This window comes from Solea solea, chromosome 21 (assembly GCF_958295425.1).
Source record: "Solea solea chromosome 21, fSolSol10.1, whole genome shotgun sequence".
Lineage (NCBI taxonomy): Eukaryota > Metazoa > Chordata > Actinopteri > Pleuronectiformes > Soleidae > Solea > Solea solea.
The window spans coordinates 15,778,559-15,805,143 of NC_081154.1; the positions used below are offsets into that span (position 1 = coordinate 15,778,559).

At 42.1% G+C, this 26,585-nt stretch overlaps 1 protein-coding gene across 2 annotated transcripts in view; it reads left to right on the plus strand.

The window, feature by feature from the left end:
• Positions 1-26,585, plus strand: part of nrg3b (neuregulin 3b) — a 259,587-nt gene that overhangs the window by 227,205 nt on the left and 5,797 nt on the right. For both annotated transcript variants that reach the window (XM_058621792.1, XM_058621794.1), the window contains exons 7-8: positions 8,987-9,096; positions 22,268-22,420. In XM_058621792.1, the coding sequence (XP_058477775.1) occupies positions 8,987-9,096; positions 22,268-22,420 (263 nt within the window). The remainder of the gene's footprint in view (positions 1-8,986; positions 9,097-22,267; positions 22,421-26,585) is intronic.

Consider the following 26,585-nt stretch of genomic DNA (forward strand, 5'->3'; position numbering starts at 1 on the left):
GTTTGCCTAGCGTAGCCTGCGCTGAGGCTCCTCAATAATGCATCAGCGTCCTAGTGTCACCCACTGAAACAAACACCCTCTCGAACGCTGCAGTCGCACCCACACAACTGCAGTTGGAACAATTTAAAAGCTTTTTTTTTTTATTGGGGGGAGGGGAGGGGTGTCATTTTAGATTATTGCTCGAAGCAGTTGGCAGCTCGAGACGCGGTACAACATTTTTCTGTAAATGTTGTAGCTGTTAAAAAGCTGTGTTTCGGAGGAGAAGTATGAAAAAAGAAAAGAAAAAAGACAAAATGGGTGAGCACTCGTTGTACGAATCCACAGCTGCACAGACATATTCATGACGCTCCGCGGAGAAGCCTTGAAGCTCTAAAGAGTCCCAAAAGCTCATTCGCGGGCACATCGGTGCATGTGTTTCACTCAGATTCGTGCCTATTGTCCTGTTGCCATCATATTAACTCTATCACAGGCAACATGAGGTGGTGGGAATATACGAGGCATTTAGTGAATCCTTCTACCTATAGCCATGAACAAAGCGCTTTGAGAGACGGACGCAGGGAGGAAAGTAGGCGTGAGGCAAAGAGAAGAAGAAAAGACAACACAGGCTATAATAGAACAGCGTGAGGGGAAGCTTCTAGTGGAATGTGAAAGATCAGTGGTTATAAGCGTTCCAGGAGGGAGCATAAGCTGAACAGACCAAGAGAACGGTTATTCCACGTGTTTGACACAGCAGCCCTCTGACCACTGCGACACTAACACCCACTCCCTTCAGCTTGTAACCATCATGTGCCGTGGGTGGCGTATGTTCTCTAAAAGTTCCCCGGTGCTTCTTTAAAGTTAAGCCGACAGACTATTCCAACCCTTTAGCTGGGAGAACAGAGCGCTGTGTTCCTAAGGAGGCGGGAAATATTTGATGAAGCGTAAGAAAATGATGCGCTTTGTTCTTTGTTTTTTTTCTGCGTGGATTTGAGGCAAGAACATGGAGGCTGAACACGCTGGAAACAAACGCTCCTTTTGAGGCATGTGCAGCAGAGGGGAGACTCAAACTGGAGTCCATTCTCTTTGGCATGGCTGCACGACAAACTGATGCATTGCTGCTGCGTCCTTAAACCTCCAACCCAAAAAAAAATACATCAACTTCCTGAACTCCCAGGACATCTTCTGTCGAGGTGGGCGTGGAGTAGCGAGGCGAAGACTCGCACAGTATTTGCTGACATTAGAGATGATCTGATCGCAGCTGGAAATTTTCTCCCAGATACTGCCAAAAAGGCTATATTTTATTTATTTATATTTATTTTTTGTACTGCTCTCATTCCACATCTACAGAGTCCCTAAAGTCCCAGGGAAAAAATATATATACTTTTCAAGTGCACACATTGATCTTGAGAGCACGAGATATTTAATGGAAAACATGATGACTGGATAATAAATGCATTATCTTCCTGTAGTATTTATAACCTTAGGAACTTGTTGATTGCGTTAATTGCTTGTGGAAAGCATAGTTTTCTATAGAGGGTCTATATTCATCTACTGCTTTATCCTCCATGAGGCTCACAGGGGACATAGGGCGAAAGGCGGGGTTACATCCCGGACCGCAGGACCGTTTATTTATTATTTGTTTGTAATGATAAGATAATGATAAAACAATGTGAGATTATATCTTGATAGTACACGACACAGAAATAACGTTTGGGGACCTTTGAGGGTCCGTATTTATCTTTCACACAGGTAAGACGAACGCTACAGTTCTGTAAATCACGTCTTGTTCGCCCGACATTACAAAAAGTAGCAGTAGTAGAAGAAGAAGAAGAGGTGATTTTCTTTTATCGACAGAGCTGATTTAAACACTCTCTATTTTAGCACTCAGTGCCCACAGAGAGTTGCGCACACATTCCCTTCATGCACAGGGACACCGTGGGTGTGAAATGTCACAATTATGACATCTTTCCAGCCCTTTTTAAAAAAAATAATAATAATATTATTAAATAACACATGCATAAAATGAAGTTGTGAATAATTTATCAAAGATATACAGTATCTCTTGCAAATGACTGGTTTATTTATTCCAATAATGTTAGGCACTATACAGAAAAGGCAGTAAGATTATGATTGTCATGATTTGTCAATTATCATCTTAATAAAGTGGGCCCCCATATTAAAATGTTTCACATTAGAAAGTCCATGAAATTTAACACCAGTATGAGCCATATGTGTGACTTCTTTGAGAAAGAAACAAATCATATGGCCATCAGTGGGAATATTGTGGCTGGGGCTGTAACTAAATCAACCGTTGGTCAGAGGGCGTGAACTGAGGAGGCGGTCTCTAATCCATCCATGAGCAAAGATCGCTTTCCTGCATCGACAGAAATACAGCCGTTCATACACCAACCACCTTGGAACAGGAATTTTGGGATGGGATCAGGGCAGAAGCATTCAGACTTGCATCTGGAGTGATCTGTATACATGATCTGAGTGATCACTCAGGATGGATGTTCATGTTCAAGTAACACCTTTTAACTTATTGGTGGAGATGTGCTGTGATGTAAATTCACTGGTTTTTCTGTGTCGACTTTCTTGGGTGGGGAGTGAGTGGTTCACAAAGCGGCTCAAACTTCAGTTTCCAGTGGGGCAAGGCTGTCTAATGGCAAGATGAACGGGTGAATATGCACCTGTAACTGCCTCAATTCTTTGCATTTGCAGTAACAGTGCCAGACTCGTGTATCTCACCTCTCTGCCCACTGCATTTGTAGATATTGCTGTGTTAGATCCATCCGTGATTGCCAATACCATGACATAATTGGAACATTTGGAAACGGTCCCGCGCGTTAGCTTATCCATAAATGAAAGTCAAATTAAGACGAATAGCCATATATGACCTGCCTACGCGTTTGCACTTAACCGCAAATGCACACACGTCCAAACAGTTAAGTCATGTATGGAGAGTGTGACTCCTTCCTAATCACTGGGAAGGGAAAGAAAATCAAAAAAAACCGATAGCACCGTTAAACACCCATCTCTCTCTCATATTCGACTCAACCTCTGTGGCAATAAAAAAAATATGTCTGAAATCAAAGGTGATGGACACCCACGAGACTCTCCAGTCAAACAGACACGCTGCCACATGAAGGAATAAGGGCACACAGACTGGAAAGACACAGACTCAAAAACTCAATTCCCAGTAGCCAGACGCTTCGTGGGTGGTAACAAGCCTTTGTGAGGAAGAGTGCAAAGCTACAGGTGAACTTTCTGATGGAATACTGCATGAGGACTGGGAAGGAACAGAGCCGCGCACACCAGAGCGCTGTGTTCCCAAAACATCTCTTACTGTATGTGCCACCAGGCTTCTGTTACACCAAAGTCAATCATTTGAAGCTCTGAGGTCACAAGACACAGTGTCTTCTTTCTCCGAGTCAATACTGCACCAATTTCTGAACACCAGTAGTTTTCACATTATGTTGTCAGAGATCCAAAAAAAAAAGGAGCAGAAGACAGAGGGGAAATCTTTTAGTGCAGTGACATTGTAAATGCTTTTTGCACATCGACAACAACCCAGAAAAATGGGTGTGAAATGACAAATAATTCTCAGGTGAACAAAAACTGTAACATTACAGCACGCTGGAGTAGAGGATCCACTGCTGCCTTCGTCCTGTATGATGTCCAGATGTGTTACTTTGTGACGTCTGTGTTTGAAATCCTTTGTTCAGATTCATTTAGAATAAAAATCACACTCTCACCAGACAAGGCAGCAGAAGACCAGCCACTGCCACGTTCCTGCAGGCTGCAAACACTTCTTTTCTTTATGGACTTTGGTGCAGGAGAGTGAGCAGTTTACAAAGTTCAATTCCCACTCCAAAAAAGGCCGTTTAACTGTGAGATAAAGTGACTTAACGGACTCTTAAGATGTCACAGACTTAGGTGTACTTGGGTGTAGTAGATGTACATTTTATTAGCTTAGCCTTTTGTGGCTAAAGTCAGTTTTCTTCCATGTCTCGGGCTGGTTTGTGGTGCTGGAGGTGCACGCGGCACAGTCAGCGCTGACTGTCTCAGTGCTCATCAACCACATTTCCAAAAACCTGAACCATCACTTAAAGTGTGATTATGTGAATAAATAATATGGAAAAAAAACAAAACAGATGAAGTCAGCATCTGGTGGTGATGAGCTGGTGCTCATTATACTTTATAATATGAAAGGGAAAAGAGAAAACCCGGATGCATCCCATTCTGAAGAATGGAGAAGCGATTGCTTGGTTTAGTCACATTAAGTGTATCAGGCACAGATGTGGCAGACGACCCAAGGGCATCTGTCCGTCTCTGAAACACTACACACACCTTGACATGTGTTTTATTGCGTTTACCGTCGGATTCTCTTTGCATTTATTACATTACTTGCCAGAGAAGAAGTTATTACCGGTGCTGGAATAACGACCTGTCCACTGTCCACTTATCTGCTCATAAGAACAGCCAAAAGGAGCAATATCTCTCCCCCTCTACCTCCCCCTATCTCTCTCTCTCTCACTGAACTGTCCTGTGATTGGACAAAGTCCCCCTGTCTCGAGCCAGATTTCTCCAAGGCTGTAAACAGAGGTGCAGAAGTGTATATGCTAAAAGCTTAATATGGAATAGTTTATCATCATCATCATCAGCGTGTGTTCGCTAAAAGTGTAGACTGTCGTAAAAAAAAATCGTATTATAAAAACTATCAAGTGTGCAGAGAGCTTTAGTCTGCCCTTATTTACATAGAAAAATAAAGCTGCGGTACGTAACCTTTGTGATTTTTGTTGTTGTTCTGCCTCTGTTTGATCTTCATGAGGAGAAATGATATAACATTATTTGTACGCTGCGTCCTTTATCTGAAAACAGGCTCTGTCGAGCAGTCGTTTCAGACCAGACTGAAGGAGCGTTTGTGTATGCATAGCAGCAGTGCAGGGGCGGGCGGGGACAAGAAGCATTTATGCCATCGAACTGTTAAACAACTGGGTTTTTTTTTTGGAGTGGTAAACACTTCTGAAACCTTGTGTGTGTGTGTGTGTGTGTGTGTGTGTGTGTGCGTTTTCTGTCTATCCTGTTTGCAGTCATCTCACTAGCTCAATGCTGCTGCTGCCTCCGTGCCTCTTGACACAAAACAAATCACTTCTTGTTTGCGGCACAGGAACGTCGCTGGGCATCGCCAGATCAGAACGCCGCTCTGCTGAGAACCGCAGAGAGAGAGCGCTGTGTGGCGCTGACAGGATAGTAAAAGTTGCAGGTTTAAGATGGAATAAACTAGTGGTCGTGGTATTCTGGAAATGAAATGAGCGGTGGATGATTATCAGCCATTTGCTCAGCAGCTGTTGCGACAGCATGTGGATGATGGGAAATTTTCCTAGGTATGGCTTTGTAATTAATAAAAAAAATGACAGGTCAGTGCAGCTTGATCATTTATAATGTTGTGCAACAGGTACAAAATATACTAGGTGCATGCCGGTGTATTGTCAACAACAAGTGATTAAGGAGACAAAATTGTGTTTGCTATCAGTCTGGCTTTAGAGAATTAACATATTGCTGAGTTTTTAGAAGTAAACTAAGGGCCGTTCTTGTTAGGGAACGGTCAAATATCCCATTACACGCAGTTCAGAACCTGTGATTTCAAGTGGTAATTAAAAGAGGAGTAAAACTGCTCCAAATGCAAAGGTTTGCTTTACTCCTCATTCTGTAGTTGATGGTAAAAATATTGATTTTTCTTTTTTCTGTTTTTCTCTCAGGCCACTGTTTTTTTTCTCTCTTTGAAATGAGTTGAAATGCAACAAAAGTGAGAGAGGGAGGGATCAAGAGGAATGGAGTTACGCCATGCAGGTCCCTGCCATTGTCTGTCACCAGCTATTTATTTTATCCCCTGACACAAATATCATCCTCCAGGAGAGTTTGCCACAGCAATTGTTCCAGAAAGTGCGGCGTGTACTGCAGCCGCAGGGTATGAGGGAGGGTGGCCAAAATGATCCGATTTTCCTGCACGACGAGTGAACAGCAGTAACAGCTCCCTCTGGGAGTCGGGGTGTAAGGGAGTAAAAGAGGCTTATCTGGCAATGAGAACCCAGACCCAGCTCTAAGTCACATGCAATTGCTTTAATGGGGTACAATCAGAGCGAGAGAGGGGGCAGTGCAGCGAGTACTGTCACTGGAATAACAGAATTATCTCTTTGACTCAGTGTTTCACGGGGGGGGGAGGGGGAGGGGGGTGGAGGGCCAGGCAGTCATGGTCACAGTGCCAGAGTTTTGTCCAAGGCCTGTTGTAAGATAATGGCGTTCGTTTTTGATAAGCATAGAGGGAAGGAATTGTGGGGAGACATACTTTAGGAAATCATTAATGTAATCTTGTGTGGGATTAATTCTTGAGTGCAGCAGGCGCGCTGTGAGGGCCGGTGTGGAGTTAATTCACATAGCAACCCCTCCCTAATCTGCAGTTTAAAATGTAAAGTGTAATTAAAGACACTCTGCATGAACAACTAAGCCCGACTGTTTGCCTGTTACTCGACGGGAAACTGTTTTTTATAATCTGTTTGTGTTGAAGTTGTCTTATATGAGGTACCTTGTAATGTGTAAATATGAATGGCTTAATATTAATGTAAAGGAGAGAACGTACTCAACCGGACTAAACAGTATTATTATCATGTTACGTTTGGATTTATTTTGATTTTATGGCTTTAGAATTGTCAAAAGGTGTTCAATGAGCGAGTGCTTCTGCCCCTTTTTTCCAAGATAATGTTCACTTTCGATATCTGGCAGTTATTCAACCGTTACAGAGAAGCTGACGTCACAAACGCGTGACGCGCTGGTCAATCTTGTCTGTGATTGGCTGTTCCGCGGAAGTCTAAAGCTCAGTTTATCTGCTTGATAATCTGCTTGACGAGTGTCACAAACAGGATGTGGCACAGAAGGGTTAAGTCACATCACGATACGGGCAAATGTGTGCTTAATTTCTCCGCCATAAACCAGACATTTTAAGAGATACAGTATTTCTTCAATAAAAGAGTCACTCTTTCATGTCGTGCGTGTTTTATTTAAATACATCTTAAGTAAAAGGTTGAGAGTAATTTCTTTATTTCCAAAAAGTTCTCCCACGACCCACCTGTGAGTCCCAAGCCGTCTGGGAATAAGTGCTAAAGACTACAAGGGATTTCCTATCTGTTCAACCCTGACACTGAAATAATGGAGCCATTATCTTATAGAACATTAAAGACATAGTTTAGGTTTTTGAAGTATGGTTGTAGGAGGTACTGGCACAGAATATCCTCCCTGCTTTACCTCACCATTAGACAGCTTTACACACTGGAAGCTGACCTTTGTATGCCACTCACTCTCCTGCACCAAAGTCCATGGTGAAAAGATATTGTTTTTACCTCATGGAGACGTGGTCGCTGCTGGTCTACTGTTGCATTTAGTAAGTCTCAAACTGAGTGTCACAACAAAGCTCATTTGAACTTACTGATGGAGACTATACTGCATAGATCATTATATTTTCTCTATGGATTTCTGTGCAGGGATTCAGTGGTTTACAAAGTGATACATAATTCAGTTTCCAGGCGTGAAATGCTGCCTAACAGTGAGATAAAGGAACAAATGTTTTGTCAAGATATCAGAGAATTTAAGGAATATTTCACAGATTAGCTTTGTATTATTAGAATAGGGGTTGTAGTTTTGAAAAGAAAAAGTGCTTCCCAACCTCAGTTTCCCCTGAGTTGAGATATATATAGTATATAGTGGGACTATAGTATACATTTGACTCGTTCGAAAAGGGATAGGAAGAAGCCTATAGGCTTGTCAAGTTCTTCACCATTAAAAAATGCAAACTCAAAAAGAAATAAATTGAATGGACAATAAAAAAAAGGAAAAAAAGAGAACTACTCCAACCGAGCTATTTAAATTATATTATATCCATACTTTGTTTATTCATTTTGTCAAGATCATTCCACAAATGGAAATACACATGCTTTTTAAAGTGGTCCGAGCATAAGGCTTTAGCTTTAGGAGCTGAAAAAAAAAAAAAAAACCTTGTCTGTTGCAGAGTCATTTGACCCCGGAGTTAATACCGATTGTATCTATTGCCACTGCAGTCACAAGCCGAATGTTAGGCGGTGTTAGTCGATTTTCTTGACCAGCATAAAGGGGCCATGGGCGACTGTGTACTGTGTCCCGTGCTGCTGTAAATTGTTGCTGCAACTGATAATTTCAATCAATCCGTCAGCTCCGTTTTTGGAAACTGGAAACTCACAGACATCACCCGCAGCTCTCCATCACTCTGGTGTCCGCTCGTATTTGCCATGTTTTATTGTCTGTTTTCCTCCACATGACTAGAAGTGATATCGTGTGCTATTGAAGAAGAAGAGCTGAGACGAGTCATTGAGACCATTCATTCCTCAGGAAAATACTGCATACTGTGTACTGAAGTAGAAGCCTCCATTCAAATGGAGTTCTTGTTGCATCCACTGATGTCAGCGCCTGGTGACTCACTGCTACTTCCCGATTTTATAAACATATAAATAATATTTCTGATTATTTTAAATTCTTTATGCTTGTCTGTCATTTTCTTATTTATATATCCATGAATATTTTTCTCTGTTCTTGTTCTTCTATGGACTTTCCCTGAAGATGATAAAGACTGTCCTCACTGTGAATTTCAAAAAGACTGTTGACACCCTATGACCCAGTGTCGTTATCTCCTCTGTTTTTCTCATTGCTATTTTTAAATTCTATTCCATTTCAACATCACAGGACTGCAGTCTCGGGGAACCTAGAATGAGAACCCCCCCTTGACGTACAGAAACACTTAACACCTGACTGTGATGTGTTTGAATATGTTCATTGTAGCCAGCGAATTCAAGCGAAGCGATAATAAAGTGTGTCTTTTACACATGCGGCACGAGGATTAATAATGAAGACTTTATCCTGAAGCCACCGTTGCCATGCATTATCGCTCACTTTATGTTTCCGCTCTTCTTTATTTTTGCAGAGTTGCACTTCTCATGGATCATCTGCAAAGAGCGGCAGCGCGGCCCCGGGCTCATCAGCGGGATCCCCACCTATCCTCAGCAGAGCGCTGTCTAAAGGGAAACGCTTCAGGTGAAAATTTGACATCCTTTTATTTCCAGCCCCGTCTCATACTCCACTGTATCTTTCACTCAGTTCAGCCTATATCCACATATCCACATATAAAAGGCAGCCAAGTGAGAAATTCAATCATCGTGTAATATAGAGGGAAGCATAGACCCCCCCCAAATAATAAACAGATCATTTGTTAAATTGTTAAAAAGATTTATGGTGATTATAAGTGGGAGCAGCTTTGGATAAAATACGATTATGCCAATACCATAAGCTCTGACACACGTATGTGGGCAGATCTTTGGAGGTTTTCCATATAGTGGGGACTGTTGATTTTGCCCGTTGACTTAAAAAGAAGATGTCTATGTTCACATGGTTTGTTTGGTAAATTGCACAAAGTGATTGAATGTGTACTCAGGCAGATGCCGAGATGACTGCGCGCACACAGACATGGGAAAGAGCACACAGCAAAAAAGGAGAAGCCAATTTCATAATGTGGAGTCAAACATTGATTTAGCCAAATTCCTTTCATGCCATCCCTCAGACGACACCGGGATTTCCAAAGCATTTTTTATATATACATATATATGTGTGTATATATATATATATATATATATTATACACATATATATATGTATATATATATATATCTTTGTTATCACAGCAGTCGGCATCAAACGCTGCCATTTCACATCCACAGGAGAAGACTGAGGGATATGTGTTTCTGGAGCAGGGCTACAGGGGCTCCGTGTGGTGATGTTTACAGGAAGCCTTCACTTTCTTTGATGATGCGTGTGCAGGGCCGCACCCGGGCGATAAATAACACCCAGCCGCACAAGACGACGCAAGGACTAGTTTCACGAGCGCTTATTACCCCTCGGCGTGAAAAGTATCGCGCGCTTGTAAATGTCTACATTTTACCTGATTTTGATTGGCATAACTGGAGGCAAAGAGAGCGAGTACAGCAAGGCTGCACGTTTACACCGTCATCAGTCCTGTGTGCACTAATGTAGCATGAATATGCAGCGCGTGATCCACAGTGATTATGCATCGTTTGTGTCTGTAATTCCATTTCATTTGTGGACTCCACCCTCTAGTGTGCAAGCACAGAAAAGCCTTTCCATACAAAGGATAAAGGTGCCAAAGCAATACTGGGAGAGGATTTTTTTGTTGGCGGTATTCTTGATGAAATTGAGCTGTCTTGCTGAAAGAGTTCTGGTTTTATCCCATTATTTTAGTTCCGTTGTATTTCCATGAATATATCTATTGACATTTGTTTTACTTCTCTTTTTTTTTTTTTTTAGTATGACAACATTTCTGTGTTGAACTGGCTGAATAAGTTTATATTACACAGTTCAATGGCCAACAAGTGAAGTGAAGTAAAAAGCCTCTTAGCTAGTTTGTTATGGCGTTAACTTCCTGTCATACAAAGCGTGTAAAGTCTGTCTAAAATTCACTGCAAAATTGATTTTGTTTGAATTGGGTTTTTTTTCCCACCACTTAGAATCTGTTATAGTCATTATTTGGAAATTATTCAATTGCCTTTGTAGAGGAACTTGTATGAGGCACAGCGACAAGAAGCCTGAGAACATAGCTAACAAAAGGGACACCGGCAAATCTTTTCAGCCACTTAACAAAAGGCTCACCTAAGAAAATATTAAGGATATGTTCAACATTATATCTCACCGTAAAGTAGCTTTTTCAGCCTAGAAATGTAAGATTGTAAACCACTCACTTCCCTTCACCAAAGTCCATAGAGGAAGTCGAGCATTTTCTGCTTGCAAAGAAGTGCCGTGATCTAACGGCAACAACAAGTTGTGAAGATATTCTTAAGATATCAGAGACTTAAAGGCGACATAGACCGGAAGCTCCAATTAACGCTGCGTTTGTGTGTGTATCTGCGTCATTACCTCGTTTATGAAACCCTAAAGTTTCAGAACAAACAGTTCAGCCACTGCTGAGAAAATAGTGTTTTATTGTTTTCCTGGGCTCTGCGAAGCGGATCGGCACTTCCGTAATTTGATGATGTCATCAGTATACCTCACCACTCCTCTCACCACCGTAGCGCCTCCTGGTGCGGGCACTAGTCCGGGCACATCCGGTTGCATACATTCAACCGCAGAAGAAGAAGAACTACTCTCGTTGTAGCTGCTGAGATGCAGAGCATCCACCGTGCCAGAGGGGGAGCTGTGTATCTGAGAGCTGGCCTAGCTATTACGTCACTTCCAGGTACCTGGCCAATCACAGGACAGTAGGAAAGCTCTCGTTGTCTGGCCAATCACAACACAGTCCTGGTTCTGGGGGTGTGGTTTTGGTCTGAAACAGCGCGGCTGACGAGAGCGTCAGTGAGGAGATATTTTGATCGGCTTGGTTGCAGCGATTAGGAGGATTTTAACCATGAAAACAAGTTAATATATGTAAGTAGACCTCAATAACTAACATATATGTGTGATACAAGCATTCAATATCACCTTTAAGCATTCATGGTGTTTATTAAACAAGCCTTTTGTTGAGGCAAATCTGTGATTCCTTCTCCGCCAGCCCTTAGCCATGATGTCAGCCAATCTCATGCTGGTTCTCAGCAAAGGCGACGCACAGTTAAAATGTGCACTGTCAGCGTTTACGACGCACGTGTCACTTTATTAACACTACTTGAGGTAAGATTACAGCTCCGGTTGACTGGAGCTATGTGCACACCAGGCAATCGTAACAGCTGTGTTTGGGTAGTTGTGGATCTACAGGCGGAGAGATTTTTCAGACGTCTGCTTGACTGTGATGACATCTTCAGTGAAAAACCCTGCTGAGGCAGCAGTTGCTCTGCGTTTTAATGGATCAGTGATGTGTCACAGAGGAAAGGTTGTGGCATGTGGCTGTGAGGACGGCGCCAACATGTCCTGCCTTTTTGATTTGCCTCAGTGTCATGCAGGTGCCTCCGTGTGGAGGGCAGATGACAGTCAATCATCTGTTCAGCTTGTTGTCATAGTGGGAGGAGGCAGGGGAGAACTAGACTGTGATGGATGATGCTGAGAGGCTTTTAGCTATTGACCTGAGAAACTATAGACCACACTGTGAGCTATCAGGAGAAATGCTCCGTAAAAAAAAGAGAAAAAACATATCAATACGAGCCCATCAATAATGCTGCAAAAGGTTACCTGTGCATCAGAGGCTCTGTGCGTCTGGGATCGGCTTGAATGCCGACTGTATCTGTTGAACTGGAATATTGTAGACATCTTAAACTGTAACTCACCGAAGATATAGATGCAGTAAGATAAGACAACCAGAGTAACGGTCTGTAGCAGCAGTTTCATGGCTGTACTGCGGCGCAGCACTGCTTTGAACCAAATGCTAAATTTAACATCCAAACATGCGGCAGTGACAGTGCTAATGAGAGTTGCCAAGCGTCTCAGGACTAAACGGGGACAAAAGGTGCCACTTGTATGCCAACTTTTGTCCTGCGGTGTGGGTGTAGGGTGTGAAGGGCACATAAAAACTGCATTCTGAATTACCGTGGAAACCTTTTGTGCATAAACCTCAAATAAAGGATGAGCACATCAAAACAAATACGATCAACGAAAATGAGAGTGCAAAAGACGAAAAGCCGAGAAAGTGAATCCTGAAGTTATCTGAAGTTCATTTTGATCACCGCTGTCCTGCACCTGTGTTTCTTCAATCTCAATTCAATTCATGGCCATCTTTTGGTATTTGCACCATTTAAGGATATAGGAGTTCATTTCCTCCTGGCTTGTGGAAAATTCTTCATCACGTTGGTCCATATTGACTGAAGGCAGCCACCACCTGCTCCAGGTCAGAGAATCAGAGCTTATAATAGATCCTATTCAGTTTTAATCTTCATCTTTTCATTATCCGGTGAGATAATTGGAACCACACATTAATGTACGCAATGACAGAGTCATGGAACCTACTATTACCGTAATGTCACGTTTGTAAATGGTAAATGGGCTGCAATTAAAGCACTTTTCTAGTCTTGATGACCAATCAGAGCACTTCGCACAACAGAATTAGCATTCACCCATTCATCCCTATTCACTCACACGTTCATACAGGGATTTTCTATCACAGCCAGCTGCCAGCACAGCAGCTAGGAGCAACTCAAGTGTCGTGCCCTGCACGGTCACATCAGCATGTAGCTTAGTGGTCGAAGACAAGGTCTTTTCTGTGCAGCAAAAACATTTTGAATGCGATGTTTTGGCAAATTGTTAATACAGCATTCATAATCTAACATATCATACTTCACAAGTGCAGGCAGAGGTGTTGTCGGGAGCAGGAGTAGGTGGTTGTAACATTTGTGAAATGTTTGTTTTTATGCAGATGATGTTGCTGTTGTTTTAAGAGGGAAAAGTGTTTGTTTTTGGGCGGGTTTTAACTTTTAACCCTTACCAAGTATCTTTTATGCCCAAGACAAACCACATGTTATCATCACCCTCACTTCCTCATTTCAAACAAAAGCTGTTCCAATCATGGTGGATGAGCCATATCAAGCCTAAAAAATATCGTGTTGATTAATTGAATTTGCACGTAGCTAAATTAAAGGCCTATGCACAAAAATGTTGATGCAAATAAATGACAAAAATTGTACTTTGTGCTTTACACGGATGAAAAACAAAAGAAATACTTGGACACAGCTGATGCCTGAAGAAGAAAGGACAGATGTTAAGTTGTCTGCTGGACATTTTGTGGGTTTGAGGAAGGTCCTGTTTCTTTGTTAACAGTCGCAGCACATATTTGATTGGTTAGACGTCTACGTCCCAGCAGCATAACTTTGTTATTCCAATGCAAAGCCCTTAACCCCTATACTGTGTTGCTGGTTCTTGTGGCTCACATGCAACCCGAGGGTAAAAATCATTCATTCCCAGTTTCTGATTCATTCTGAATAAACTGACCAGCACGGTTTACTCAGCTCTTTCTGCTCACTGACACATTTCCTTTGATGCTTTGCCAGCAAAATTGAACTGACATAACACTGTCAGAGTCGATGTATAATCATTACCCTGCCAGTGGTGACTGTTATAATTTGTGCTGCGGTGGAATTTGATCAATCACCACAATCCCTTTGTCATGATTGGATTATTTTGAGGAAAATGGGGTATCGTAAACTAATCAATACTTTCAAGTCAAGTCAGTGAGCACTGAGTTTTTGACGTGCAGTGAGGGAAACAAGAGTCAGCATCTATTGTGAATGTCAGAAGTGCTGGTTCTGTAGAGAAGGGTGTTTACTCTTTCCTCAGTAAAGGCTGTGCACCATGTAAAACATGTCCTGGATTACTCTCTGACGCAGGCTTACTCACATAATATCAAGAGGCTGTTCATTTGTGGTGGACTGCAGAGATAATCGGCTGCCTTTTTGCATTTCAGACATGTGACATTTAACATTAATTACGACAGTAGTGTCGACAGAAACGCATTGTAGTGTTTCCAGCTTTGGGTTAATCCTAATTAAAAACATCAGCATGGTAATGGGCAACACAACTGACATCATTCAGCTTTATTCATATCATGGGGTTTTATAACATCAGTCGATACAAAAGCTAATGCTGGCAACGACCAGTGCCAACATTAGCCATGCTTATTGTTCCACAGAGCATGGCTATTTGGAAATTATTATAGTGGAATTTATTTTTTATTTTTTTTGCACAGCTATCAATTAATAACCACATGACTATTCACTGTTTCACTGAGTGAATATAGTACATGAGTTTAGTGAAAAGCAACACAGGTCCGACATACAGACAGACATGAACAACATGTTTACTCTCACGGCTACAGTCAATTCAGAGTGTCCAACCTAATCCCTAATCTGCATGTTTTTGGACTGTAGGAGGAAGCTGTATTAACCCACACAGATGATTGCAAGCCACTGCGTGACAGAAACAATTCATACGATTACAGATACATTTTGCTCAAGCAGTTACAGCAGCAACAAGTCTGCTCCACTGAATTGTGGGTAAAGTATACATTTGGCTTCAGGACACTGAGGATTATAGGGAGACCTGCACCATTTGGATGTGATCGCATTGTTGATGCAATTGAGGAGGAACCAGTTTTGATTTGACTTTTACTGAGAGGACAGCAGGAGTGAAGTAGGTGGTCAGTGCACACTCTGAAACAATCAAGTGAGCAACAGGGACAATGTGTTTTGGTATGAGTCCGACACTTGGAGACGAATCGCCAACAAGGACATGGTGATTGCCAGTCACATGGCGCTTCACATGAGAGGAAACAGTGGGCAAGAAATATGTCATTCCTGTTGCTTGACACAAGTTACAAGTGCTGCCCAAAAAGCTTCATCATCTCAGAGCAGCAATTTATGAACCATGAAATGCACTAATGCTTTAGGGAAAGGACCATGCCATTAAAATACAGGGACGTCCAGACAGAGACAATCTTCTCATGCAAAGCTCCAGAACGTTATAGTGTCTGATGATTCAGTGCAAAATGCATGCATTATTAAGTATTTGCAGCATCTGTGTGTATAGTCAACAATTGACTGAAATGCAGCAGGATTGCGAGAATATTTTCATCAGTTTTAACATTGATTTAGAGGAGGATCATAAATAAGTGCTGTAATAAATCAGTAAATAAATCGTCTTTCCTCATTTATTCAAAACAGATCTTCAGGTCTTTGGAGGCACATTCACAAATGAGCACTGTAAAGTAAAATGACACATTTTTAGGACGAAAGCTAAATTAACTTTCACTTTTTCCACTCTCTTTATTTACCTAAAGACTCATTCCAAATATATATTAAAAAAAAAATGCCTGGCTGTCAGAACATGCCATATGAATATAGTTCCTTTGTTCCTCCCCTCATTTGTGCTCGTCTCATTGATTAACTCTGGTCCAGATGCTCATAGAAATGTGCTGATGTGAAAGGCTGAGTGAAGTCATACGGTGATTTACCGTGCTTCTAACTGCTCGGAATTCCTGGACCTCTTCAAGCATGAGGCTGGAAAAGCAGATCAATTAAAAAAAAAATGCTTCCTCAATGACACTGACGACGCCATTTTGTGACCTCTGATGAACCTCAGCCAACCCACACATATGTAGTGGAGGCAGCAACTGAAATGTTTTCGTCACTTTGAATGGAGCAGCAGTGTTGCCAAACTGCATTGTGGGTTAGTTGCTTGATTTTGCTCGCATTGCAACTTTCCAAGCAGACGCACCAACGGGCGCAAGACAATTCAATCACTTTGAACATGTGTAGCACAGACACATAAGGATGTTCTCCCTTTTTCCTATGTTTTTATGGACATTAGCAAATCTTGCTACATAGTAGACCATGTAGTAGACCACTGCTCCGCTAACCTTCGTCACACCACTGGGCGCACGCATCATCAATCATTAAAGTGATGCATAAATGTGAGTACTGTTAAGTCAAAAAAAGGCAATCCACTTTTGTTTGATGTCACTTTTGCCCCAAAAGACCTTTGAATTTCCCCTAAGTGAGAACTGATACTCAGCAGACTAATACAGAATACAAAACTCTTGTTTTTAAGACAAGCTAGAAAACTGTAAGGTTTAGGCAATAATATTACGAACAGCAAAAATTCTTGTTCAGCCTCTCTTTTTCATTTTTGAGCCAAAAGCCAAAATCAAGCTGGGCAAATGTTTTGTCACTGATTTGTACCCAGTGCTTCTCTGCAAACACATATTTTCCCCCTGGCAGAGATAATATGTCAAGTTATTTTTGTGGTAGTTTCATGAACACAGGAGAAACCTGTGAGCAAAGCAGGTGAACAGCGAGAGGAGCAGTCGTCTCAAAAACACATGTTTATTTGAATAAACTGAAAAGGAATTCACATGTGCGTATGTATTTCATTCTTGCTGTGTGCACCGGCAGTTTGTTCTTGTGTGATAGACCCACACAGCAGCTTGAACTACAATGCACTCCAAGTTTGATTCACAATTGATGTAATTGCTTTATTGCTGCAGACCTGCAGGGGATCTGCTTTGAAATCGACCGCCCTCTGCCCTCAGAACTATTTCAAAACAGGGAGAGAAAAAAAAAAACACACTTTCACCAGACTGCTCCTTATATCATCAACCGCAGCGCTGTGTCGATATATACATTTCATTTTGAGGAGGGTTTATGAAATATGCATGCATTTGCAAGAGAAGCAAAAACATGGTTTTTAGATAACCAGAGATGTACGCATCTGTGATTTAAGTGATTTATTGGGATTATTGATACGTGATTGACTTGTACTGTATGCACGATGAAGGTTGCACCTTATCTGAATGTTAGTTGTGTGTTGAGTTGTGCTTTTTTAGATCATATCAGTATGTATGCTGTATGTATGCTGCAGGTTTGATGTCTAGAGATGCACTACATATATCTTGCACTTTGACCCCTCCCCCTTAGGACTACAGATGGAAATGAGCTACTAAGCTACAGTCTGGTACAAGCATCTCTGCTGGTTTATGCTGCACAATTAATTAATAATTGTACACTGTCCTGATAAATAAAATCTAATGAAATGTACAGTGTGCTGTAACATACAATCACGCACATAGCTGGCACACTTCAAAGTTGAGAAGAGAGAAACTAAAGTACCTTAATTGCATTTCTAGCCATGCAGACTTTGTGGCGAGAATGCCAGTGGGTCAGTTTCCTGACATACAGTCAAAAAACTCAATACAACTCAACAGCTTCTTATTTTTTCTGCACCATAAGGAAATAATGTTTATTAAGTCTTATATCAAAGCAATTGCTCCAATTCCTCACCAAAGTCCACAGAGACTTAGCTGCTGGTCAACCATTTGTGCGGCTTGGGGAAATCCAAAGAAATAATAATAGATTTTATTTATTAGGTGTCCAAACAATTATGGAGTGGCGATAGTGAATATGCAAGTGTGAATATGTGACGATAAGTTTTTTGCGGGTTTCTTTTGTGGTGGGATTTGAATTTGAGGAGGAGGTCAGTGTCATGGGTGAATTGTAGGAAATAGAGAGTTTCAGAGCTGAAACCCTGGAACCCATTGATGCAGAAGGTGTCGTGGCGAGAATGGAGGAAGAGCACATCACAAATCACTGACTTCGTTTACTTCTTTTGCTTTGGTCTGTCCGCCCTCGACCCTCACGTTGAGGAAAAAGTGGTAGAAAATTAATGAATGTCTACTGAGAGGTGTAATACTGGCCTTCACAATCCGATGTTCTTAACCACAGTTCCTTAAATAATGTCACCAAATGAGTTTCCTCGCCTTTTAGTCAGCCACTTCAATAAATGACTTAAATGTGTACCTCCCGTTGTCCTTTGAATCCTTGGATTTCTTTTAATCTGAAAGGTCAAACTTAAAGGCGCAGGCAATGCTTCAACAGTATGGATTTTATGAATCGCCAAACGTCATGAAACACAAATTAATATAAAAAAAAAACAACTACTGCAACATTAGCTAAGGTGTGCAAAGAAAAGAGGAGAAGGAGGCAGTAATGCACAAATACAGAGCTCATCTGTTGTAAAATATCAAACAAGACTTAACTGAGGAGTTCTGTCTCTGCTGAAGATTCCAATGACTATACCCTGTGGACACAACTGCTGTATGATCTGTTTTAATAAAACCTCCTGGGATAAAGAGGATGAGAAGGTGATCTACAGTTGCCCTAAGTCTAGAAACACCTTTACACCAAGGCCTGACCAGGTGAAAAACACTTTGTCTGCAGATTTAGTGAAGGGGCTGAAGAAGACTGGACCAGCACCTGCTGATCAATGCTGTGCTGGACCTGAAGATGTGCCTGAACTGAAGGCTCACAAGTTCTGGTTGGTTTGTCTGGCCTCTTACTGTGACACACACCTCCAGCGTCATTTAAGAACCACAGGCTGGTGGACCCTTGGACGAAGCCTCAGAGGACCATCTGCTTTTGCCAAGATGAGGTGAAGACCATGTTCTGCCGCACCGACCAGCAGCGTATGTGTCACATCTGCCCTTTGCATGAACGGCACAGTCTCAGCCGCGGAAGAAAAGGACAGAGAGGCAGCGAGAGCTCACGTTGACTCGACAAGAAATCCGGCGGAGACTCTGGGAGAGGGAAGAAGATGTGAGGGTGCTTCAACAGCAGGTGGAGGCTGTGGATCACTCTGCTATTAAAGCAGTGGTGGATAGTGAGAGGATTGCCACTGAGCCAGGCAGTGATGTGAAGCAGCAGATCAGATCCCGGCAGGAAACTGAAGCGAGTCGAAGTCAAAGAGATTCGGGAGAAGCTGCAGCAGGAGATCGCTGAGCTGAAGGGGAAAGACACTGAACTGCAGCCGCTCTCACATTGAGAGAATCACATCCGAGCTCTACTGAACTACACCACCTCACTGTCAGCTGCTCTCAGTCCATCTTCACACTCCCCCAGCATTAATGTCCATCCTATGAGGCACTTTGAGGACAACACAACAGCTGTGTCACACGTCAGACATCAGCTACACAGTGTTCTGACGGGGACAAATGTCTCATGGACAGCAACTGGAGGGGACGTTTCGCTGCCACGAACAAAGCCCAAAGAAAGGATATTTAAAGGAAATTAAACAGAGAACTGTTATTATCTGATGAGGGAAAAACTGCATTATTCCAATCACCGAGGCAGATTCATTTACTACTCAGGTCCTGAGTAGAGAAGTTTAGTTGAAAGTGCATTAGGATTTAATGATCTTGGGGATTAGATTGTTCTCCAGAAAGTTGTAACTATTGTCACGACAATATCTTCACTCGAGTCTCAGGTCCTGTGACCTCATCCAGAGTGGAGTGTTCCTGGATCACAGTGCAGGTGCTTTGTGCTTCTACACTGTCTCTAAATCCATGACTCACCCTACACAGAGTCAGGACAAGATTCACTCAGCCTCTCTGCGCCGGAATTAGGATTTATTATTCTGGTGCCGTGTCTGAGTTCTGCAAACTCAAATGGACTGGAGTTATTTAAGGGGCAGCGAATGAAAGGTCCAGTGTGCTGACTCCTCAGCTCACCCCTCCCTTTCCCAAGCACAAGCTGGGAGCTACCTTGGCTCTCACATACAAGAAAGCATGTCCTTTTTCTTAATGTGTGGAGTAAGCTTCCACTTTAAAATGCTAAACGGCTGGTTTGTCCGTTTATGCTGCTGTGGAAACACAACAGCGTCTGTAAAACAAGGCCAAGGCTTATTCTAAGGCCACAAACACCTATTTTTACACTTACACCAACATATTTACGGATAGCTATTCAATATCTGGACATAAACCAACCGAACTGCAACACACTGGACCTTTAAAGGTGCATAACTTATGGTGATTTAAATTTTTTATTAGTATTTTTAAAATAAAAAAAATATGGACAGGTGAGAATAAGATTGTTTTATATTATCAAAATGCCTGAGCAGTTCTGGGTGTTTTCAGCCGCACCACAAACTGTTTGCTGTCATCTTTGACATAAAACTAATCACTCTCTGTGTGGGAAATGGCGCCGTGTGACAGGATGGGGGCGGGGGGGGGGGGGGGGGGGGGTGGGGTGGAGCTTTGTGGAAGAGGAAGAATCCAGGAGGATTAAGGAATGAGGACCAGGATAAAATAGTGACTGAAGAACTGTAATAAAAAGACTGAGTGGATGAGAAAGCTGTTGACCTTTGAACTGCTGTGAAGAAAGACGAGAGGAGGATGAGACTGAGGAGACGAGATGTGGTAAAGCGCTTTAAACTGTTGAGGGCAGCATTACACCTCAGTGTACAGCCTACCAGAAATGATCAGCAGAAGAAGAAGACGAAGACACATGAGACGCCTTCAACCAACTACTGAAGAAGACTATGACCTGGATGACTGACAACCTTCATCGACAACAATACAAAAAAAAAAAAAGATATAATTCTGATATAATTAGATATCATTTTGAAGCATTTGTATTGTATGTATGAGCACAAAACTAGAACTGACTGACTGGGTTGTGGTTGTGTACCACCTCATGACATCTGCTCCTGGCCAATAGCTACAATTACTTATGAAGGTAACTGAAGAAAGTTGTACAATAAAAAAAAAAAAAATCAGCAACTAAAAATTACTATTAGTTCTATAATTATATTTTTATTTTTAGAAATATTTATTTTACAATCAGATATGTTTAATTATAGCTGATTTGTTTGGGATGTTTTGGTTGAAGAACTGTGATTCAGGACTTTGGAGGGCGGCGTTTAACCTCTCAGTGAACAGCCTGCCACATTCTATTCAGAGAAAAAGAAGGGGACAACGTGAGTTGTGTGGGCTCGATCGTGTCATTTCACACAGCGCACGACTTGCATCTCCTCCTGAGTGAGCAACAGACGGAGTCATCTCCTCAGTCGCCTGAATACTTGGGAGGATCCAGACCCTGGATTGAGACACGGCTACAGTCTAAACACTGACAATAACACAGACAGAAGCATACAGAAACAAGAGTAATGTAGAGCTGATAGACTCTGGAACAAACTGTAATGGTCATGCTCAAAAATCAATGAGAGCATGTTGAGATTGGAGTGAAAAAAAGTGATTGTGTGGAAGAAGTGCACAAGAATCACTGCACAGACTTTACTGATTGGAAAAATTGTGCATTTGCGGCATAAAATGACATGTGAACACGGAGAACTCGGGCCATTGCCTTTGATCCGCGCACGATCGACCTTGCACAATCGAAAGCGGATGGAATTCCCCACCACGGTTGCTATGGCGACCCGCAGTGTTCCCGTGGCAAACCACAGCCAGCGTTTCACAGAGAGCGAGCGCTCACGTCTCACGCTGGTTGCCGGGTTGTCAGGTCAGAGCAAGAACACGTCAGTACTTCACACGACCACACTTCAAATGGAGCTCGGTTTCTCTGTTTTTATGTTAGATGTGGATGATTTGTTGAGTATTGTGTAACTTTGAAATGTTTTGTGTAAATTGCCGCACTGGTAAAGAACTAATCTGATACTCATGCATTTGATAAAAAGGTCTGATGCTTCATGACCAAACGTATACAAAGATGTAAGTGAATGTGTGTGGAATGAGGTTTTTTCCCCCCCAGAACTCAAATGTCAAACACAAAGGTCAATCCATTTTACATGAATGAACAGAGAAGATGAAATACATCTCACAGAACAAACTAATTAGCGAATGCTGCTTTAATCCATGCAGTGAGTGTAATTATGCGTTAAATCTGTGATATTTATCGCCTTTTTTCTTTTTTCTTTTTTGTTTTCCCCTATGGTTGCAGGAGTAGCTCAGTTTCACTCAGTCCTGCCCAGCAGCGGAGGGAGGCAAATTATTTCCGGACCCCACCCATTTCCAGAGGGAAACACAAAGTGGCCGGCCATGTCTACAAACACCTGCAGGAGGACGAGTCCACAGACGTGCAGTCCCTGAGAAGGTGAATCCCGTTCTCTGTTTTTGTTAGAGCTGTCATGTTTGTTCCAGGGGAAGTTTTCTTTGCCTGCCTCCACGCTGAGGTCAAGTGATGCACAGCCCACGTTTACCGAGGCTAATTTCGAGCTGCAGAGGGATAATTTTGGTGAGAAATGAGTTTATGAGTGAAAATGCCCTCAGATCAAATCTGTGAACGAGCTTATGAAATTTGATCCAGGGGAAATAAATGAGATCTGCTGTGCCTTCCTTCAAACTGGGACTGTCACAATTAATTTGGAAAACACACTTCAAATGCCAGCCGCTCAACATGGTGCCAGGGAAGTCCAAGATATGGTTCTCTCTCTCTCTCTCTGTCTCTCTATGTGAGTTCAAATTGAAACCATAAGCCTGCATCATCTTCATCAATTTCCATATCTATGTCATACATAAACAGTTTGGACAGAAGCTACAGTGAACTGACAGACCAGCTGATATTAGCTGATAATATTTTCTGCTGCTACAAAATTACGCCCGCCCATGGCGTAGGAAATTATATTGTCCACTTCCTAAGCATAATTGGTTTTGGCAGTAAATTAGGCTACAGCCATGCTCCTCCGTTTTTGACTAAAAATGCGTATCTTCCGCTCCAGATACGCCTCACAACCTTTGGCCCCATTTTCCACGTGAAAACTCAAGTGGGAAAAGGGTGTTTAAGTCTGGACGGGTGGAAACAAAGATGTTTGAAAATGGTGATACAGTTAAGAGCAATGGCTATGTTTAAAGAACAATGGACAGACATGAAAGTCACAGACGAGGAAGAGGAGTAAAACGAGACGGATAGTGGACAGCGGCGGGTCGAGCAGACACGTGCAGTGTTTGTTTACGAATGAAGCAGAAGTGAAGAATGAAAAGAATTCTTAATTACTACTTTCTGAAGCTAAACAAACAATCGCAGAGGAGAGAATCAACTTTCTGTTTACACCGGCATGCACACACCAAGTGTACCTGAATGCTCGTCTGGAAATGAATATTTTAAATCTGAAAATGCTGGGTTTTTTTTGTATGGATGTAACTTAAGGGACGACTTGCACATATTTTGGTGGAGGTATCAGACGTGGTGCTTCTTATCCACTTAGAGAAGCATCAAGAAGTGCTAAACGCTGGTGTTGCGTGTTTTAGAAGTTGTCTTTCCATCAAGTAGATAGTAAAGTGTTGCAGGGGATGAAGTGCATTTTGCACTTATTGTAGCCGACAAACGTATGACTTGTCTATACCCACATATAAAGAATTACAATAATCCAACCTTGACAAAATCAAAACATGAACAACTCTCTCAAAGTCACTGTAGGGGAGGTAGGATTTTCTCTCTTAGCTTTTATTTGTCTCTTAGCCAAGAGACAAATAAAAGGAAAACAGTTTTTTACAACTGAATTGATATGTGTTTCCAGTTTTAATGAGCTGTCGAAGATTGCGCCAAGATTCTTGGCAGAAGAATGGACAAACAAACTTCGAGGGAAAAGAGCGTGGACACAGTTTTCCACTTGGTCAGGTCATCTATTAACAATAATTTCAGTCTTATATCATCTGCAAAACAATGTGTTTTTCAAAGATAGATTCCAAGGGCAGCAGGTACAGTGCAAAGAGAATGGGACCCAAAATAGAGCCTTGAGTAACCCCACAGGAGAGTGGTCTAGCACCACTCTCCTGACAATATTCAACAGAATAACTGCGATCTGTCAGGTACTACTGAAAGCGCTTAAGAGCATTACCCTTGATCCCCACACACAAAATCTTGGGGTCGACAGTGTCAAAGGCAGCAGTCAGGTCTAAAAGCACTAGCACAGCAGGGTTTCCAGCATCAGTTATTAGAAGATCATTTAAAAGCCTTATAACAGCTTTATAACAACTGAAAGTTTCCACAGGTGTTAAAACTATCTAAACAGGGCTGTAGTGTGATTTAAAGCTATTCTCTCCAGGACCTTTGACAGGATCGGTAGTTTGGCCTGAGAAAAACTGTGTTTTTGTCTCTGATAAGACGACAAGCAACAAGCAAACACAGAGTTTATCCTTCTTCCACCTTCTCTCAGCTTTGTCTGCAGACACGTCTGAGAGCATGGGTAGTCTCATTTAGCCAGGGCTTGAAAGTGACTTAGTGCATTTTGATTTAAGTGGAGCGGCATGGTTCAATATCTCCGTGCAAGTCCAGTTAAAAAGATTATTAAGCTCCTCAGCACTAGAAACACAGCTCTCATCCAGGGAGAAGAGAGGAGAGTCCTTAAAAGCAAGGATTAAACAGTCACTGAACGCTTGTCAAGGTTCCAGATACAAGTATTACATATTTCCCTTAAACATACAGATAAACCACAAGGTCTAGTGTGTGTCCTACAGTGTGACTGTGTGAGGTTAAAAGAGTCTTCAAAATGAGTAAAGTCTTTGACGTGAATGTTAAAATCACCGACAATTAAAAAGCGATCATATTTCAAGGCCAGTCAAAGTCAAGTCATCCAAATCCAGAATAAAATCACTGTTAAGCTTTGTAAACCACTGCAGTATATGAGTATATCTCAAAAAGCTGCAGTACAAAGCTGGAGAAGACATCAGGGGAGATCTGCCAACAGTGAAAAGGTTTAGGGTTAGGGTTACCAGTGGTCCGAGGGGAGCTGAGAAAGTCCCATATTTGGGTGGAAGAAGTTCAGCAAATGGGGTGAACTCACCAGCACGGAGCCAGGTTTCTGTCAGAAACATAAAATCCAGTTTACGAGAGTTGAAGAAGTCGTTGAGCAGGAAAGTTTTGTTTGCTGGCAACCGAGCATTGAGCGAGTATCAGCAGGTGAAGGTTTCTGTGGGCTCACATCCGCCAGGGAAAGGAAGGTTCCGCCACCACCTGTGTGGAGCTGCGGGTATGCCAGGAACAACAGATCGGATCCACTGTCTTCTCAGCTCCAGTGTGCGCCGATCAACAGGGAAACAATACTTCCCCTTTTTTAGGATCTGTACTATCATGGGAAGCCAGGTAAGCCCTGGCTCTCACCAGAACACCTCCGCATTTAGTCCTTCTTTGGAGACGTTTCTTGCGGGGATTAGCATAGAGAATGCAGTGAAGGTAAACTGGTACATCCACCAGGAAAAGAGGGAGTTTGTGGTCCTGTCTCCAAAGAAGACCAAGAAGAGGCAACATATGTAGAGAAACAGAGCAATAGGAAGTAATAAAACAGCTGGAAATGACAGACAGCTCGCCGTGCACACTAGCGCCATCTTGCCCCATCATTATACGGCTAAATTACTGGCACACAGCCTTGTTGCAGTGGTCTTTTTACATTTTGCCAGTCTGAATTTCTGTTTTATCTTCTCCCACTCTGCCAACACTTATTACCAAATGCTACATGGGTTTTACATTCATTTAAATTGCCATGGTTTTATTTAAGCTGTTGCTTTCGGCGTTCCGTGGGAGTTTCATGGTCCTTATATATCAAAGGAACATTTTTAATTTTACAATTTGATTAACCAGCTGAATGTGGCACCACACACTGAGTGGCTGCAGCACTCTAGAACAAGTGCTCAAATTGCAAAGGATTAGTTTCAGGCTTTGACACATCCTGAATTCTCCTCGTGCTCATCCTAGTGTCGAGTAAGGACAGCGAGTTGGCCTAGTTTCGCGGCTCGTGTAAGTGAGGCACAGCTACTGGCGCCGTTTCAGCGGGCTGTAAAAGCAGGAAGGATTTTGGCAGAGCCGCCCATTGCCAGTTGGCTATCAGAGGGTTTAAAATAACTTACATTTTTTTTTTAACAGTGGGATGATCCTGTCTGGCATGGGTTCAGAAAGGTAGCCTGATGAGGAATCCTCTTTGTTATCAAAGACAAGATTTTTCTTTTTCCACCCCGCTGTCTTGGAGGAATGAAATGATTTCTTATGTCGAGACAAAGCTTCCCATTGTTTCTCAAAGATACGTCCCTTGCAAATACCACGGATTTCCTTTCAAACGAGACAGAGGTATTACACGAAATGTGAAACACTGCCGCAATTAAGATAAGACAGAGATGACAGAGAAATAGATGTGAGAAATATTGAAGATAATAGAGAATGGAAAAGAAGAGAATGTCTAAATCAAAGGAAAATATTATTTTGAGGTATATAGCTATATATACATATATATTTGTATATATATATATACAGTATGTTACCTATAAAA